This window comes from Drosophila navojoa, chromosome X (assembly GCF_054131105.1).
Source record: "Drosophila navojoa isolate 15081-1374.11 chromosome X, UAZ_NAV_1.0, whole genome shotgun sequence".
In the NCBI taxonomy this organism is placed as follows: Eukaryota; Metazoa; Arthropoda; class Insecta; order Diptera; family Drosophilidae; genus Drosophila; species Drosophila navojoa.
The window spans coordinates 10,010,766-10,029,670 of NC_142895.1; the positions used below are offsets into that span (position 1 = coordinate 10,010,766).

The window sequence follows — 18,905 nt, forward strand, 5'->3', positions numbered from 1 at the left end:
TTGAATTGAATTAGAGTGTGAATAAATCTTAATCTGTCTAAAGCTGAACTAAAGTGTCATAAAATGCTCGAAAAATATTTTAAATAGACTTAAGTCACTTGAGATCGATTGACGATTATGAAACACTAAAATTCAAAATTTAAATAAGAATATATCGATTGTCGTTTCGCAACAAGTTTCAATACATATTTGTATTTTGTTTGCAATTGTTTTCGGAGCAGTTTTTATTTTTATACAGTCAATGATTAATTGATGTAAGACTAACAGAAATAGTTGCTGAAGATGCTTTGCAGATAATTTGGCCGCGTTGCGAATGCAAAGTGTGACCGTGCTGATATTGACAGAAATAAATATATCTTAGGGTATAAATATTGCCCTGTATTCGCATGGGGCCTATAATAATTTCAATGATATGTGAAATAAAAATTACCTTGTGAATTGGATTGTCATTTGATTTGAAAAATGTTTATGGTAGCTTCCAATAAGAACTGCCATTTTGAGTAAAGTATCGATTGTTTAGCATATCGATAGATGCAGAACTGTGGCCGGCAGCGTGTTGTCATATGGCTTTTAAAATAACTAAATATTTGTGATTTTCGGCTGTGGTTCCATTAAATTGACGACATGCCTAAAGAACAGTTTCGCGCCTCGGCGCTAAACAAGAAAATGTAAGTTAGGTTTAGCCGGCAGGGACAGATAATTAATTGATTTGTAATTTATGCAGCTCACATGTGCAATTTGGCATCAGCGGCGCCGATGAAATTCAACAGGAATCATTAGTCCGCATTATTTCAAAGAACTTGTATCAGGCACAACGCCAACCGGTCCCATATGGAGTACTCGATCGTCGGATGGGCATCAGCACCAAGGATGCCGTCTGCGAAACTTGTGGCCAGGGCTTAAACGAATGCATTGGACATTTTGGTTATTTGGATCTTGCCTTGCCTGTCTTTCACATCGGACACTTCCGATCGACAATAAATATTCTACAAATGATATGCAAGACATGCGCACATGTTATGCTGAAGCCGGAGGATCGTGCGGTATTCGAGAAGAAACTTCACAATCCCAATTTCTCATACCTGGGCAAGAAGGCTCTGCACTCACAGATGCTCGCCAAAGCTAAGAAGGTGACCAAATGCCCGCACTGCAATGCGGCCAATGGAGGTGTCAAGAAGGGGCCCGGACTACTGAAAATCCTTCACGATCCATACAAGGGGCGCAAAAAGGATGCCACTTTCACCAGTCACATGGAAGAGATGCTACGCTCTACTGAGTTGAATCGGGATTTGAATTTAACTCTAAGCAACTACAGCGCCGCAGAGGAGCTAACGCCGCTCATGGTGCTCGATCTGTTTGAGCAGATACCACAGAGTGACATCGCTTTGCTAGGCATGTGCTCGCGCGGTGCGCATCCGAAGCACTTGATTGTAACCCGTGTCTTTGTGCCACCTGCCTGCATCAGGCCCTCTGTGCTATCGGAGGTGAAGGCGGGCACCACGGAGGACGATCTGACCATGAAACAGAGCGAAATTCTTTTGATCAACGATGTCATACAGCGCCATATGGCCACAGGTGGTAAAATAGAGCTAATACATGAGGATTGGGACTTTCTGCAGCTGCATGTGGCCCTCTATTTCCATAGTGAGATCAGTGGCATCCCGTTGAACATGGCACCCAAGAAGACAACGCGTGGCATTGTCCAGCGACTGAAGGGCAAACAAGGACGCTTTCGCGGCAATTTGTCCGGCAAACGTGTGGACTTCAGTGGCCGCACGGTCATCTCACCTGATCCCAATCTGATGATAAATCAGGTGGGCGTGCCAGTACGAGTGGCCAAGATACTCACCTATCCGGAGCGCGTCAATCCCGCCAATATACGGCAAATGAAGCAATTGGTACGCAATGGACCCGCCATGCATCCGGGCGCCAACTACGTGCAGCAGCGGGGCTCGAGCTTTAAGAAATACTTGGCCTATGGCAATCGCGAAAAGGTCGCCCAGGAGCTCAAGTGCGGCGACATTGTGGAGCGGCACTTGCGCGACGATGACATCGTTCTATTCAATCGCCAGCCCTCGCTTCACAAGATGTCCATCATGTGCCATCGCGCTAAGGTGCAGCCGCAGCGCACGTTCCGCTTTAACGAATGCGCCTGTACGCCGTATAATGCCGATTTCGACGGCGATGAAATGAATTTGCACTTGCCACAGACGGAAGAGGCACGCGCCGAGGCCCTAATCCTGATGGGCAATCAATCGAATCTGGTGACGCCGAAGAATGGTGAAATCCTGATTGCGGCCACACAGGATTTCATCACGGGCGGCTACTTGCTGACCCAGAAGGAGGTGTTCCTTACCAAAGAGGAGGCAATGCAGCTGGCCGCTTGCTTTCTGGCCAATGAGGACTCGACGATGCGCATTCAGATGCCGCCGCCGGCCATTTGGAAGCCGCGTCGCCTCTGGACGGGCAAGCAACTGTTTAGCTTGCTAATGCGACCCAATGACGAATCCATTGTTCGGCTCAACATGGTGAACAAGGGACGCAACTACTCGGGCAACATGGATCTCTGTGTCAACGATTCCTGTACGTCATCTGCTTACGTATATTTTGTTTGCCCACTCTTTTTAATATCCATCTCTCTCTCTCTCTCTTTCTCTTGTGGCGGCAGGGATTCACATTCGCAACTCGGAACTGATGTGCGGCACCATGGACAAGGCCACCATGGGCTCTGGCACCAAGCAGTGCATCTTCTATCTGCTGCTGCGAGATTTCGGCGAGGCTTTTGCCACCAAAGCCATGTGGCGTCTAGCCAGGGTGCGTATAACTTTTAGATTTGTCCATCTGTCTCTTTCTCCCTGGAAGTGTCTTGAGTCTGTGTGTGTTTATTTTCCGCCGTATATAGACCAAACTCTATTTTGCTATCTCTCTATCTCTCTCTCTCTCCCTCTGTCACTCTAAGGCTTCGTATTTTCTTTTCTGTCTTTCTGCTATCTCTTTCTCTCTCTCTCTTTCTCTTTCTGTCACTCTAAGCCTTCGTGTCTTCTTTTCTGTCTTTGCGCCCTCTGGGTGTGACTGTTTGCCCACTTGTCTCTTTCGTGTACGTGAATGCTACATTCCTCTCTCTCTCTCTCTGTATCTCTCTCTCTCTCTCTCTGTCTTTCTCTCTCTCTCTCTCTCTCTCTCTCTCTCTGTCTTTCTCTCTCTCTCTCTCTCTCTCTCTCTCTGTCTCTCTCTGTCTGTCTTTCTCTAATCTCTCTCGGTATTTGTAAATAACTCTTACTCTCTTTAGCTCTATATATTTTCTGATATACATATGTATATGTATATATAAAGACCAGTCATCCTATTTCTCCCTCTCCCTTTCTCTCTTTCTCCCTCTCCCTCTCTCTTTTTCTCTTCTTCTCGCTTTCTCTCTCTTTCTATAAGTCTTTCTGTCAGCATATCTCCCTCTTACTTAAATGTTGCCTACGTATCTCCCTCACTTTTTCAGTGTCAGCCCATTTTGTCCACTTTCCCTCCCTCTGTCTGTTTGTTCTCGGGAATTCAGTTAAATATGAAGCAGTTTATGTAGAATATCAACGTCTTTTTTTTATTTTTTGACGAACTCCAATCCAATCGATAATCGATCGTTAATCGATATCGATAATAACAGCAGACTTTCTACGATATACGTTATAAATCGATTGTTCACGTGATAACGATAACGACTTCTAAAAGTATATATTTGAAATAGCTAGGAATCGCGACTCTTTAACCCGACTCGATAATGATATTAGACATAGGCTAGCTCTGTTGATTCGATCGAGTAAGATAAAAAAAAGTCCCATAATAGAGCAATCAAACGATATCAATTAAAACTAAAAAAAAGAATCGATAATTGGCATGTGGAACTGAGCCCCTTTACAACAATGAGGCACTTGAAGATAAGCGCCCTTGCTCTTAAACCTTTTGTACCCAGCCTAGCACCAGCTGAACGGCCCAGCCGTGCCTGGAAGACCCATTGGAGCTATCTATGTGATGGTATAGAGAAGATACTGATGGCGTAGAGATCATATGTGAGGGACTGGGGTGTACGGGAAGGCGGAAGCGGGCTGGGCTATCTTATCTGTGGCATTCGTGGCATGGGGAAATCTGTTTTTGGTTTATTCGAGTGCTATATATTTGCGCTTTATTTTGCGAAATAGAAGGAAGTGGACTTTCGATTGATTATTATCTGAGCCATGGCATCAGTTTAGCTGAGTGTCAGTCCCGTTGTCTCGGCGATGTAGTCCAAGAACGAGGTGAGACGCACATAGCCCGACGGATAGCCGCTGGTGCACTGATCCTCGGCGACAAACGAATTGATGCCAATTTGTATCCAGGCATTCGCATTGCTGCTGTACACGATCAGTGGTCCGCCGGAGTCGCCGCTGCACGTGGACATCGTGCTGCCCGCATAGCCCTCGGCGCACAGTGTCGACGCCAGCACCACGTTCGAGCCAAAGATCGTCAGGCACTTGTCGTTGGCAATCACCTGCACCTGGGCATAGAGCAGCTCCTGCGAAAAGTCCAAGTACTCATCGTCGATCAGGCCAAAGCCGGCGATGGTCGCCTGCGTGCCCACATAGTTGTTGCTCGCCTGTTGGCTGCTCACCAGCTGGATGGGCTGGATGGTGCTCGAGAAGATCAGCTGCTGTGGCAGCTGTACCAGGGCCACATCGTTGTTCATCTTGTCATTGTAATTGGGATGCACGTACAGCTGTGTGGCCGTCATATTTATCGCCTCCTCCGGATTCAGCTCAACGCTGCCAAAGATCAGATAGAGCGAGCTACGGCCGTACGCACAGTGGCCCGCGGTGAGGACCCAACTGTTCGATATGATGGAGCCGCCGCACAGCAAATCATCCCATTCATCGCGCTTCAGTATCACCTGCCATGGAAATTGTCCAGCTGCCGCACGCTGGCCGCCAATAATGCGTCCTTGCTGTGGATTGAGAGATACGAATGTGGACTCTGAGTTGGACATCTGCTTTAGGAACTTACAATATCCGCTTGTGAGGCGGGCGGAGCTGCTAGCACCATTCGGAGTAACAGCAGCCAGCAAATGCCTCTAGCTGTGCCCAATCCTGGCCAGCTATCATGCATCCTTGTGGAATACCTCATTGGTTTCTCTATCGCTCTCTTTCTGTCTCTGTCTGTCTCTCTTTGTGGTGTCGCTTGTTGCTCGGCGACGTCTGCGTCGCTTTGCGTCGATTTTCGCAATTATATGCGGACCCATATGCAGCCCACTATGATATTGCCCCGCCCCCTCGCCCTCCTCAGCTCAGCTTGTCTGTCTTTTGTACAATTTCTTATTAACACGGTCTGGCCGTGTTCTTGTTATTTGGCCAGCTCGCAGTTCGCAGCGCAGCTCGATAAGATTAATTACTCACACGCCTGTCTCTATCTCTGCCGCAGTTGGCGTCGCAGTCGCTGGCGACGTCGCCTTTGACGTCGCTGCTACTGCTTAAATGCCTAGCTAACTGTTCGCCCGATCGTCTCCTCATCAGTTGTTCCTTTTGTCCAACTCAGTTCAAGTTCTTATCACTGATAAGGCGAAAAAAAAAATAAAGACCTCAATTTTACACTAGACAACATAAATGAGCTACGCTAAGCAGTTTATTGGATATATTGTTAGACTACATCTTTAAAGTCCTTAAAAATTCATCATATTATTTAGTATTTGGATTGAAAAATCATAGTTTTTTGAAATTTATAAAATACTCCCAAAATATTAAATAGTTTGAAGAATTTTAATAAGCCACAGTAGATCCGAGGAAGATTAGATCATCAAATACTTTTTACAATTTTGAATATTGATATCAATAATGATTGAGAACCCCCTGAAACTTTGTATAATATTGAGAAACAAATACATATTTTGATAGAACAAATGTTTGAACTGAGTTGTTTATATGATTTTTATATATCACATAACAATTGATCTTAAAAAATTAAGTTAATACTCCGAACTATTATACTATAATAATGCTATGCAATTCAATAAAAAAGGATAATCCTTTTTATGACAGACAGAGCTTGAAGGGGAAAAGAAAAGAAAACCTTATATCATATAAATATATTCTGGGCAAAGGTTTTTCTATGCTGTGCAGTGTAATTTAATTAGCTCACCTGCCAGTCGCTTGTCTGTACAAGCGAATTTAACCAATTAAATGGCAAGCAGCGTATTATTTACGTGCTTAACACCCGGCTGCCCCCGCCACGCCCTCGTGGAGCACCTTGAGGTGGGTTTATCTCAATCTGGCGACGACTTTCGCCAGAATCGTTTCACAGCCTTGTTATATATGAAGCCGTACTGGGAATTCGGTGGCAACAAACAATATAAACCCAAATTCCAGGCAACTATAAATAACTGTATGACAAACCCTTTCAGATTGCGTCGTACTTCATACAGAATCGGGGATTCTCTTTTGGCATCAGCGATGTGACGCCCAGCGCCAAGTTGCTGCAGCACAAGCAGGTGCTGCTGGAGCGCGGCTATGCCAAGTGCAACGAGTACATCGAGAAGCTCAAGGCGGGCACTCTGCAATGCCAGCCCGGCTGCACGCCCGAGGAGACCCTGGAGGCGGTGATGCTGCGCGAATTGTCCGGCATTCGAGAGCAGGCGGCCAAGACCTGCTTCGCCGAGCTGCATCCAACGAATAGCGCCCTGATCATGGCGCTCAGCGGCTCCAAGGGATCCAACATCAACATCTCCCAGATGATTGCCTGCGTCGGACAGCAGGCGATCAGTGGCAAGCGAGTGCCCAATGGCTTTGAGAATCGCGCTCTGCCCCACTTCGACAGGCACTGTAAGTAGTACTCCCCCGTGTTTCAAATACCCGCTAGATGTCACTCGTTGCTTCATTCTTAGATCGTGTTTGTATTATTAAGTGTCTAATTTTCATTTCATTTTCTTATTCGTTACTAATTCCTCGCTATATGTTACTGAACAGATTTTAGTATTGCTATCTAATACTCGTTAAATGCCACTCGTCACTTTATAACTAATTGTTGTAGCGAGAAGCTACATTAAGTCATTTTTATTATACCCTGAACCCATTGAAAATGGGAAATGATTTCTTGAGGTTTCTCTTGTTTATATTACTCACTACTTATTGCTCATCATCATTAGCTACTTGTTACTTATTACTCGTCGAGGGCATGCAGGCTGCTCTCTACTGAATATCTGCTTTAAGTTACTCGTCACATCTTACTCGTTACTTAAGACGTGTATAAGGTCACTCATTATTAAATATTGGACTATAACTGGTTATACCTAACAGACCATTAAATACTCGTAGCAATTCATTCGTTACTCGCTGCTCTTTACTCGCCTCTTGTTAGCTTGGATATCAAAGTATTACTCGTTACGTTATTACTCGTTATTCCCATCGCTCGCTACTCTCTACACGCCACTAATTCCATTTCTCTCGACTTGCAGCCGCTATTCCAGCCGCTCGTGGATTCGTGCAGAACAGTTTCTACTCGGGCTTGACGCCCACTGAGTTCTTCTTCCACACCATGGCCGGCCGTGAGGGTCTCGTCGATACGGCCGTGAAGACCGCCGAGACGGGCTATCTGCAGCGGCGTCTGGTCAAGTGTCTGGAGGATCTGGTCGTTCACTACGATGGCACCGTGCGCAATGCGGTTAACGAAATGGTGGACACCATTTATGGCGGCGATGGTCTCGATCCCGTGTCCATGGAGACGCGCAGCAAGCCCGTCGATCTCAATCATCAATACGACAACTTGCGCGCCCAACTGCCATGCGGCGATCAGCAGCCGCTGGCAGCGGGCGAAATACTCAGCACGATGGAGACGCTGTTGCAGCTACCGGAATTTGCCGAAGCACGCGCTGACTTTAAAAAGGATGTGACGTAAGTTCTGAAGCGGGAAAAGAGCGCTAAGTAGATCACTTGTTCTTGATTGACATTCCTAATAACCTTGCCCCTTTGCAGCGCCCACTTGAAGACCGTCACGCAACGCATTAGCAGGCTGCAGGAGAAATACGGCGCCGAGCATAAGGATCTGTGCAAGCAGATCGAGTGCATCAGTCGGGAGCAGCTGCTCGAGTTTCTGCGACGCATCAACGATCGCTACAATCGAGCGGTGACCGAGCCGGGCACAGCGGTTGGCGCCATCGCCGCCCAGAGCATTGGCGAGCCGGGCACCCAGATGACCCTCAAGACGTTCCATTTCGCTGGCGTCGCCTCGATGAACATCACACAGGGTGTGCCGCGTATTGTGGAGATCATTAATGCCACAAAGACGATATCGACGCCCATTATAACAGCCGAGCTGCGCAACAATACCAGCATGGAGTTCGCGCGGCAGGTGAAGGCGCGCATCGAGAAGACAACGCTGGGCGAGCTGTCCTCGTTTGTGCAGCTTGTCTGCGGACCCTTCAGTTGCCATTTGGTCATTGGCATCGATACAGCGCGCATTAAGGTGCTCGGCCTTCACATCGATTTGGATAGCATTATATGCAGCATACTGAAATCCCGGCTGCGCATCAAGGCCAATCAGCTGCATGCCATACCGAAGAAGTCAAGGATTATTGTTCGTGTGGAGGCGACACGCAATGCGACGATCAACGCTGAGCTGTCTCGCCTAGCGACCACCATACAGAACGTAGTCGTTGCGGGCCTGCCGAACATTGCACGCGCCGTCATCGCCATCGACGATGCCAAACAGCCGCCCACCTACAAGCTGTGCATCGAGGGCTATGGACTGCGGGAAGTGATCGCCACCTACGGCGTGGTGGGCGAGCGTACGCGCAGCAACAACATTTGTGAAATCTATCAGACGCTGGGCATTGAGGCGGCGCGCACCATCATCATGAGCGAGATCACGGACGTGATGGAGGGCCACGGCATGAGCGTCGACTGGCGTCACATTATGCTCCTGGCCAGCCAGATGACCGCACGTGGCGAAGTGCTGGGCATCACGCGCCACGGCCTGGCCAAGATGCGGGAGAGCGTCTTCAATTTGGCATCGGTAAGACAGAGGAGTACAATTCCACTTAACGTATATCTAATCGATTGCTTTCCCCCACTCAGTTCGAGAAGACGGCGGATCATCTGTTCGATGCGGCCTACTATGGCCAGACAGATGCCATCAACGGCGTCTCGGAGCGCATCATTTTGGGCATGCCCGCCGGCATTGGCACGGGCATATTTAAGCTTCTGCAGCTGCACGCAGACAAACAGGTGCCGGATATATCGCCGACCATATTTCACGAGTTGAAGCTACAGCCCTTTGCCTAGCCCAGTCGTGCGTGCATCAAGCATCTCCATCACCCGCCCGCCAACAGCAGCAGCTAATTTTTAGTTAACCCCTAGTTAGTCTATAGACATGAAGCGGAGAGAATACTTGATTGTCTTTCTGCTCCAGTTAAAGCTTTCGAGACAGATTTTAGACGAAATATTTGAATTCCTAGAGCAGTTAAGAAACATAATACTGGATTACTTCTGAAAATCTAGAACTTTGGCTGCTGGCAATATATTAAGAGTGTTATCTATGATACGATATATCGGTTGTTAATATGAGCTATTTTGTAATACCCACTGTTCCCAAAATATATTAACAAGGGATATTTAATGATTCCTAACAGCCACTCAGTCCATATAGAGGATTTTATATTATATCAGGTATACATATATCCATATATAAGAAGAATAAATATAATCAATCTCCAGCATGGGCCAAGTAAAAAACATTTCTTCATTAGTTTCACTTAGTTATTTATTACATAAATATATATTTATATTTATATATAGTATAGTTGTATATATTTTCATAGGGTATGTGCTTAGCATGAATTGAATTTTATAATTACGATATTTGTTTTTTTTTCTTCTTGTTTTAAATATATACTTTGAAGAAATAAAAATAAAAATCTATTTACTAAAAAAAAAAACAACAAAATTCGTTCGAAATATTCAAATAAGTTTTCAATTGATAAAACCTAAATGTAAAGAAAGTTTTCTTTATTTTTGTGTTGTTTTTGGACACTTAGAATAGGCATGGAGCATCATTATAATATACTAAAAAAATAATTATTAAAAAAAAAAAAAAAAAAAACTAAAATATGTATATCACAGGATTATTTTTATAAAAAAAAAAATAAGAAAAACATAATCGTAAACAATTAAAACGATCATCTTTACTCAAGAAACTTTAATTTTCATTTCAATTATTTCATGAAATTTAAAAACAAAGTAAAACGCTGTTCACATTGGAGCAAAAGCAGGTAAAGATCAAATATCTCATATGAGACTTGCTAAAAATCAGATATTCCATATTGGGATTAGCTATAGATATATATATGTATATGTATATAAATTTTCTGTTTTTCATGATTGGGCTTTTAATGCATGTTTAATTGAGCTTATGAACTAGTAAAAAAAATACGAATTTAAATATTTCAATTAGTTATTAAAATCTATAGATCGATTATATATATACATACATATATATAGGCCTATATATGTATATATATATAAGGTATATATTTAGTTACATGAACTATGACTATAAAAAATTATTTGCTTTGGGCTTTGTTTTACTTTCTATGAGCCGACTAAAACTTAAGCTTAAAGAGAGAGTGTTTTTGTGTATTTGGGGGAGGGGATAAAATCGATATCGATATAGAAATCAAAATCAAAATCAAAATCGGAAATCAGTCACTGACATCGCTATGAACCTGGCTGGCACCAACTAGATCTGGCTCCGGTATTGCCCCCATCTCCGTTACCGTTTCCGGCCCCGCACTCGCCTGGGCCTCGCCGTAGCCTGCTCTTCTGTCATGGATCAGCATCGATAGCGTTTCCAGGCTGCGACGCACCTGTAAATCAAATCAATTCAAATCAATCATCATTTACTCAATTTATCTACACATATAAATATTATAATATCTTTATAAACAATATTGTGCGATAAGGCGCAGATATTATTGCCCCCAGCTGGCTAGAAATCCCGGAGGTCGGCCAATGTTTGATAAGATTATTAATTGATTCATTGATCAAGTGATTGCCCAATCTATCGATTGCCACAGCGGCTAAACCTTTAGCAAGCGTACGAGATTATACAAATAATCCTCTTCACTTTATAAAGCCAGTTGGCAAACTTTCTCTCTCTAGGTCTTTAGCTGGTATTCTCTTTCCCATTGCTTACTCTCTCTCTCTCTCTCTCTCTCTCTCTCTCTCTCTCCTTCAAAGTTTTTGTTTCTACACTGTTCTCTTTATTTTTAAAGGCTCTCTCGTGGTATTCTCAACATATTTTTGATTCTCTGTTCTATTTTCATTGCGATTTTTTTCATTGACTCTCTCTCTCTCTCTCTCGGTTTCTAAATATTTCTTCTCTTTGTTGATTAAGTAAATATCAATCTCTATCGATATATATACATTTATATCTATACTGTTAGTCTCTCTCCGCTTACCTTCTCTGCTTCTCGCGCTGCCCACACATGCTCTACTCTACATCTATATCTCATTTCGCCTTCTCTAATCTCTCTCTCACTCTCCACTCATTAGCTGAGCTTCATCTTCTGCCCGTCGTCTCTCACCTTGGATATTTGCTCCAGATTCCGCGTTAAAATATGCTGAGCCTCTGCCGTGCTTTTGTCCTGCAGCTCCTTTTGCCAGCGCAGCGCCTCCACGAAGATGTCTTCATCGGTGCCCGGCCGCTGTTCACGAAGAAGTTAGCATTAGACCTCAAGGATCTGCGTGAGTTCAAGGATGGTCTTACCATATTGAAGTCGACTGGCGTCCGGTAGAGACTCGTTTTGGCCTCGATGTCCAGGATGCGGTAGAGCAAGAAGACTGAGAAGAGGGCAAGCATAAAGGCCAGCATTATGCCCAGATAGATGACATGCAGCTCTGTGAGGGACGGCAGCCGCAGGCGCAAATGCAGGCGTGCCGAATGGGCCAATCCACTCAGACGTCGACCCACTGATGGCGCTGCAGTTGGCGTTGGTGGCGGCGCTGCCACGCCCACAACTGTAATGGGCGACGAGGAGCTGGAAGGAGGGCCAGAGCTGGACGCAGCCGAAGCTGTTGCGGAAGTGGAAGCGGAACCATTCACCGTACGGCTCCCAGCGCCGTTCTGAATGAGCAGCACTTGCCCGCCAGCCATCGGCTCCTCATAGTGGACAATGGGTGGAGCGGAGCTGCGAATGGTCAACTGGCTATGCGATACGCTCAGCGAGCTTCTTGCCTGATGATCTGTTTGGGCAGACAACAAAGAGTTAGTTCAACTGATGTATACGGAATACATATATATGTATGTATATGGTCGGGATCTTACCGGAATGTCTGTCACTGCTTGGTCGCTGCCGGAGAAACATTTGTGGCTCGGATTCTATGGCTGCCGCCTCGGCGGCGGCTGCTGCATTTCGTAGATGTGGCGGGCTCTCGTTGCCGCTGACCGAACAGCTGCTGTCGTCGTCGATATACTCCTCCGTGAGCTCCACATCCACGGGCAGGGGCTTGGGCAGAATCTCCGGCCCCGAGGCGAGATGGCTGCACACGTTGCACATTAGACGAAATGCGGACTCGCGGCTGATGAAGCTGCCAAACACATGACGCTCATCGGCTGTGGCGACGCCCACAGCATTTGGTATTATCTTAACGGTTTTCTCTTTGGAGATTTTCGTTACCGAAGACGTGGGAATAACAACCTGAATGGCAAACCCAATTGACATTAAATGGCGCCACTCTGAGTAAGGGAATACGAGACCTACCTTGGTTACATAGCCAAAGACATTGGAGTAGAAGGCGAAGTGATCGTCCGTTATGTACAGATGACCCTGCAGCGGAATGTCCCCAACCAGAGCGCATGAGAAGTCTGCAAAGAAAAAGCAATAAAATGGGAAAAAGTTAAGATTTGCATTAGGCTTGAGTAGTATACTACACATGTATCTATATATATTTCTATCTATCTATATATAGTTCTATTTAATTATTTATGTACATATCTGTTTATCCATCTCTTTGTACAACTATCTCTCCACACAACCATCTATGCATCCATATGTCTATATATCTATCTATCTACCATCTCTCCATGCATCTGTTTGTCTATCTGTACTTATATCTATCTATACATCTCTATCTACATCTCCCTCCTTATACATAACTGTTTATCTATAATGATATCTATCTATCTACATATTTCTTCATACCATATATCCATACATGTATCTATCGATCCATTTCTCTTTACATCTATCTATACATCTGTCTGTCTATCTATATATTTATATCTCTATATACATTTATCTATCTACCTATATATCTATCTATACATCTATCTTTACATCTATCTATACATCGATCTATATATCTATCTATATGTATCTATCTACCATCTATCTTTACATACATACAAACATGTAGCTACCTATACTTCTATCGATTTACACAAGTAATTCTTCTACAGCAGTAATTCAATCTGATCTGAATATAGATTTCATTTGACATACAACTCAATCAGCATTATCAACAGTGCTCTGAGAATAAATACATTCTTTAAGAACAGTTAAATGCTATTATAAAGTGGATTAATTCTTGATCGATGCAATAAGGAAGTCTCACATATAGAAACAGTAATGCTGTCACAATAGCGCCATCTGTCGGCCTCTACTTACAATTGATGAGCTTCTCGTCTTTGGAGACTTGCGAGAAATGACGATGGAACTTTTTCACACGCGAACTGGAGACTTCCTTGCGCTTCTTCTCCTTTTCGTTTGGCGTTGCGGCTACTGTGGCGCTGCCCGCAGCTGCCGATGAGGATGCAACGCTGCTGCTGCCGCCGCCGACGCCGCCGCCGCCGCTGCTGCTGCCGCCGTTGCCGGCGCCAGCGGTGGCAGATGTTGAGGAGATCGTTGCCACCGCCGACGCCTGTTGCAGTTCATGTTGTTTGGCCGTGTTGCCGGCCGCTGAGCCGCCCGTCTTGCCTTGACCCTGACTCGGGCTGTGACGGTTGCGAGGACTGATACTGGAGTTGCTACCGAGACTCTGAGCGCTGCCGCTCGACTGCAGCGGACCGTTATAGCTGCTGAAGCTTTGAGGCAATGAACTGAAAATGACAGAGAAAAAAAAATTATATTAACAAATCATGTTAACTTTGTCTCCCACCTATAATTAATCAGCAATGAAAAGCTTTGCCATTTCAGATCTTAGATCTTTGATCTTGGAACTGTGATCTAGGATCTTTGATCTTGGATCTTTGATCTGTGATCTTTGATCTTGGATCTTGGATCTTTGATCTCGGTCTTAAATCTTGGATCTTTGATCTTTGATCTTGGATCTGTGATCTGTGATCTATGCTCTGTGTCCTATGATCAATGATGTACGATACGATCTATGGTCTGTAATCTATAATCTGTATTCTACATTCTATATTCTATATTCCATATTCCCATATGTATCGCTCGTTTGCATTCACACTCCATAATTTTGTGCAGTGTCTTTAGTAAAATCTTTATCAGGCATTATGGTTAACGATAACACAGTCCCGACCATAGCCACAGACCTATCGGTTGACACAAAATGCTGAGTGGACAAGGTTAAGGCGAAACGTTTAAGATAAAGGTTGCTAAGAGCTCTGGCTGAGGCTTGAATTACCATCTGTCGGCTGACTGCAGGAAACTGGGTTCTGTTAAGACTAAGGCCTAGATAATGCCAATTGATTGGCCATAAAAGCTTTTATGATCGAGCGCAGCTGGTGGAATACCTTTGTCAATTAATAGCCCAATTCAAAGTGGTAAAAGTTAGCGATACGCGAACACAAGTTGTCGAGATAATAAAGTGTGAGGAATGGTGATCGGCTAAAGTCAACGTAATGATTAATACAACAAATTGGGAAGCTTCATACTTCATGATCCATTCAATGAAACGAGGGAATACTGTCTAATGCTTTGGCATTGAAATAGAAGTAGCACCAATTTATAGTATTCTGAAGAGAAATTTTGAATTACAGGGCATCTTCTAGTCTCGTATTCATGTTAGTTGTTATTGCTTCTTCTGTTTTACTTTTTTGGGCTCAACAATCGTCGAGACCTTATCGCTAGACGCACAAGTCGATTTATGGTTAGAAGCTCATGACATTGTAAAGATTTACGATGCTTCGTTGTTTGCCTTCTCTCTTTGTTCCTCTTTGTCCCTATCTCTGTTTCCTTCTCTCGCTGTCTCTCTTTCGCACCACGCTGTCTCGACATCATAGTGATCTAATGCTTGGATCTACATGCAATATAAACATTCCGAAAATATAGACTGATAAGGCTCCATGTGCTGTCTTATAATTTATAGTATATACTAATTATTATCTATACCATGAGCCGGCACATGAATCAGGCGCAGCGTCGGCTCAGCAGCCAACTGCATATCTGAGGTAACCGACCCACAGCTGAACCTATATTTAGATATGGATATATGTATATCCAGTCTTGTCGATAAGCGTTTACAAATTGTTTGCCTATTTTATTAGAGCTTTGAGCATAATCTTATTTGCATTCTATTCGGGGGCTAGATAGCTGCAATTCAGAGTATTGTGTCGTAAGCTCAGACAGTTCAAAACTTTCGCTGATCGTTGAGTCACCTGGCGAATGTTGTCATTGTCCAGCTGTAAACGTGTTTTTCTTTTCGTTTCTGTTTTCTTGTTATTCTTCTGGGTTTAAGGTTCGCAAGTTATCGGGTAAATGTTAAGGGTGCAGAGCGCTATACTAGATACATGATTTTATAATAGGTCTTTCAACTCAGTTAGCCAATTGGGTAATGGAAATCTTTTTCTCTGTTCTCGTTTTATCAATGTAACTCTTGCTGCATTCATTGATTAGGTGTTGAATCGAGTGGCACTTATGTAAGGGTTAAAATAGTTCCAATTTACGCTGATTATATGAAAATAATAAGTACATGGAATGTAGAATACGAGTATTAACTTTCAGATTTACTTGGCTCTGTCTTAATTATTTCGTTTTAATCTTACAATAGTTTATTATTTCTTTATAATTACTTTCTTATTTAAGATATGCATCCCTAACAATTCCATTTTTATATCATATCGCAAAAGTTAACAGAGTTTCGATGCATTCTTATAATTCTTCTGAGCATTTCGCCAAATCCTACTGCATCGATTTCGTTTCAAATCTATTATCGCTCTATTTCAATTAACATACATATACATATGTACATATGTATGTGTGTGTCTCAAGTCAAGCGCCAATTCGCTTCGAACTAACTATTCGCTCCTGACTTACGGCGTTGAATTGTACTGCTGCTTGTGCTTGTCATTCGCCTTGAGTCGCTCGACGCCATTTTGAGCTTTGCTCTCTTTTGAAGAGTGCTCTCGCAGGCTGCCGCCGATTGTATTGCTGTTGTCGTTGGTGCTGCTGTGGCTCTGGCTCTGGCTCTGGCTGCTGCTGCTGGATTCGATGAGGGACATGCGCTTGAATGTGCGCGCTACAGAACGTGCGCCGCCGACGACAACGTCGCCCGCTGCAAAGACAAAGTTGCGATCGCGGGAGCGGGAATGGGAGCGCGTGCTGCTGTTGTCTTTCTTATGCCGTCTGACAACCGGTGGATGCGTCATGTTGTTGTAATCTTTGTTCTCAGTGCTCTCAGCAGTGCTCAAGCTGTTATTATTATTGTCGTCGATAGGCGGCGTATCGCTGCGTATATCAACACGTTGCACTGGCGACGCACCCGCGTCCCCCACCGCCAGATCCTGCTCGAAGTAGACGCTGAGCCGGCCATTGCTGCGCACATTATCCGCTACGTGCATTTTTTCAAAAATTCGTTTCTCGTTTTCAAATTAATAAATTTTGTATTTGACTTAAGTTGCACAGCACAAAAAAAAAACTAACTATAGCAATAACAAATAATAGTAGGGTATTGAACACGCGCGCTGTCTGAATTGAATTCGAGTAATGCAAATATACAAAAAGTAAATTCTAGCTGTAACCGAAGCTGCGATTAGGTGCAGCGAGCGCGTCTCCACTGTCAACTGTTAACTTTTAACGGTGCTTGTTTGTCTCTTTTGGCTTTTATATTTCGTGTCGTCGCTTGTTACATATTCTGCTTTAACACCGTCCGCTGCCGGTCATGTCGCGCGCCAGCGTCTCGCGTTAACTGAAACCGTTTAACAGTGCCGGCAACCACAACGGCGACGCAGCAGCTGCCATTGGACATTTTTACCATTGGCATGGTCGGCGTCGACGCCGGCAGCAACAGTAACAGCAACGATGGCGACGTCAGCGGCGGCAGCGACAGCGGTTTGTTTATAGCATGCTGCAGTTTGAGAGAGCGCGAAAAGCAAATGGCGGCAGCAGTTGATGAAAGCATAACATACCCTGCATTGCATGTGACTCAAGTGCAGAGGTTTAACATATATGATATATTTTATTTATGCTATATTATTATTTAGAATTTAATCATTATTAAATAAAGTAATAGACTTGAATTAACTAGAGCTGTTACACACACTTTCACAATTACTCACGTGTGTGACAAACAATATATCCGCATACGTCCGCACATTTGCTACAGGGCATGGGTTATGCATGCGCTTTTGCTTTTGCTTTGCTCTGCTTTTGGCTTTGCCGTTGGTTTTGTTTTGCGAACTTCTTCAGATAGCAATTGCTTCTATCTCAATTAGTTAATTGTTATGTTTTAAAAGAGTGTTTACTTGGTGTTTTGAAGCGCATGAAGTGTCAACTAATTAATTAATTATCTATTATCAAACGCAATTGTTATGCTTTGTATAAAAAGAGCGCGAGAGAGCCAGAGTGAGAGAGAACGAGAGAGAGTGAGGTAGAGCATATGTATATTCTCATATTCTCTTTCATGTCAACATTTATCAATGACATTCGTTGTTCCCGCTGCAAGAGTAGATAACAGATATCTAGCATGGGTCGTTGCTTGGTTTGGGGCCGTCTGCTGTGGCTATCCTGTAACTGGATTACTGCTGCTCGTGGCGCGTCTGGCCGAACGGAATGATTCATCGTGGAACGCTTTTGAGTGGTTCATAAAAAAAAAAACAGCGATTGATTATGCTCTGGTAGTTGACATTTAATTGTTTATTGACAACCTGCTGCTCCCTTGCGCCCAAAATCTTCAGAGTGACTCATTCGCAGTACTGAACGGTGGGCGGGACCAAGCTGCTGCCCCCCATTCGTGGCTAGTGAGCCACATGATGAATCATGTGAGCCTTATCAGAACGCCTCGAAAAAGGGGGCAAACGGCAGTGTGGGGGCTCGCAGCTCAACATCAATGCAATCGACTTTCGATTGATTATCAAACGTATATCAATGTACAATTATTGCTTTATAAATACTGAGCGACATATGTTTTCCGAGCACGTGTGATTTATGTTTCCATCTGAGATCCGATAGCGAATTTTTCTTACCACTCGCACCCTAGCCTATGTAAGTATCTATAATAGTCGTCCTGTAGAGGGCGCATTGCCTATAGTCAATACGACTCATATTATATTTAAATATTTTAGAATAGCTAAATTTATTTATTTTACTTATACATATAATAAACGAATTTTTATTTTAAATTAATTATTATTTTTTTTTTTCAATTCTTGCTAAATTCTGTATGAACATCGAACGAGTATTAGTCAGTCAGTAGGTTTTGGGTAGCGAGTGCTACGTCGATCAGAGTGACCAGAATTTGGCTTACACACTATCCCGAGCCCTACGATAACGATGATGATGATGATGATGAGTAACCCATTCGCCTGAATTGGTTATGAGTGATTCATTGCTTATCTCTATGAGATATCTAAGGAATCAGTAGCTAAGTAGTTGAGTGGCTGTTAAGTGAGTAACCGATATTCTAATTAACCACTTCTAAGCTAATTAGTCGATTAGCCATGAT

At 43.9% G+C, this 18,905-nt stretch overlaps 3 protein-coding genes across 5 annotated transcripts in view; 1 reads left to right on the plus strand and 2 right to left on the minus strand.

The window, feature by feature from the left end:
* Window positions 1-500: 500 nt before the first annotated feature.
* Polr3A (RNA polymerase III subunit A) lies at window positions 501-10,161 on the plus strand. Its single transcript, XM_018107570.3, has 7 exons — window positions 501-668; window positions 725-2,583; window positions 2,669-2,814; window positions 6,413-6,830; window positions 7,463-7,898; window positions 7,980-9,018; window positions 9,081-10,161. Exons 1-7 carry the CDS (start codon window positions 625-627, stop codon window positions 9,285-9,287), a joined length of 4,149 nt encoding a protein of 1,382 aa, XP_017963059.1. The 5' UTR covers window positions 501-624; the 3' UTR covers window positions 9,288-10,161.
* LOC115563405 (epithelial serine protease) lies at window positions 4,135-5,268 on the minus strand. The gene is made up of 2 exons (XM_030386306.2): window positions 5,023-5,268; window positions 4,135-4,963 (listed from the first exon to the last, which is right to left on the minus strand). Exons 1-2 carry the CDS (start codon window positions 5,140-5,142, stop codon window positions 4,232-4,234), a joined length of 852 nt encoding a protein of 283 aa, XP_030242166.1. The 5' UTR covers window positions 5,143-5,268; the 3' UTR covers window positions 4,135-4,231.
* LOC108655784 (uncharacterized) overlaps window positions 10,143-18,905 on the minus strand; it is a 32,650-nt gene continuing 23,887 nt past the window's right edge. For all 3 annotated transcript variants that reach the window (XM_089264380.1, XM_089264379.1, XM_018107596.3), the window contains 6 exons: window positions 13,670-14,100; window positions 12,764-12,867; window positions 12,328-12,700; window positions 11,770-12,245; window positions 11,588-11,707; window positions 10,143-10,867 (listed from right to left, as the gene is read on the minus strand). In XM_089264380.1, the coding sequence (XP_089120506.1) occupies window positions 10,703-10,867; window positions 11,588-11,707; window positions 11,770-12,245; window positions 12,328-12,700; window positions 12,764-12,867; window positions 13,670-14,100 (1,669 nt within the window). In that variant the 3' untranslated portion in view covers window positions 10,143-10,702. The remainder of the gene's footprint in view (window positions 10,868-11,587; window positions 11,708-11,769; window positions 12,246-12,327; window positions 12,701-12,763; window positions 12,868-13,669; window positions 14,101-18,905) is intronic.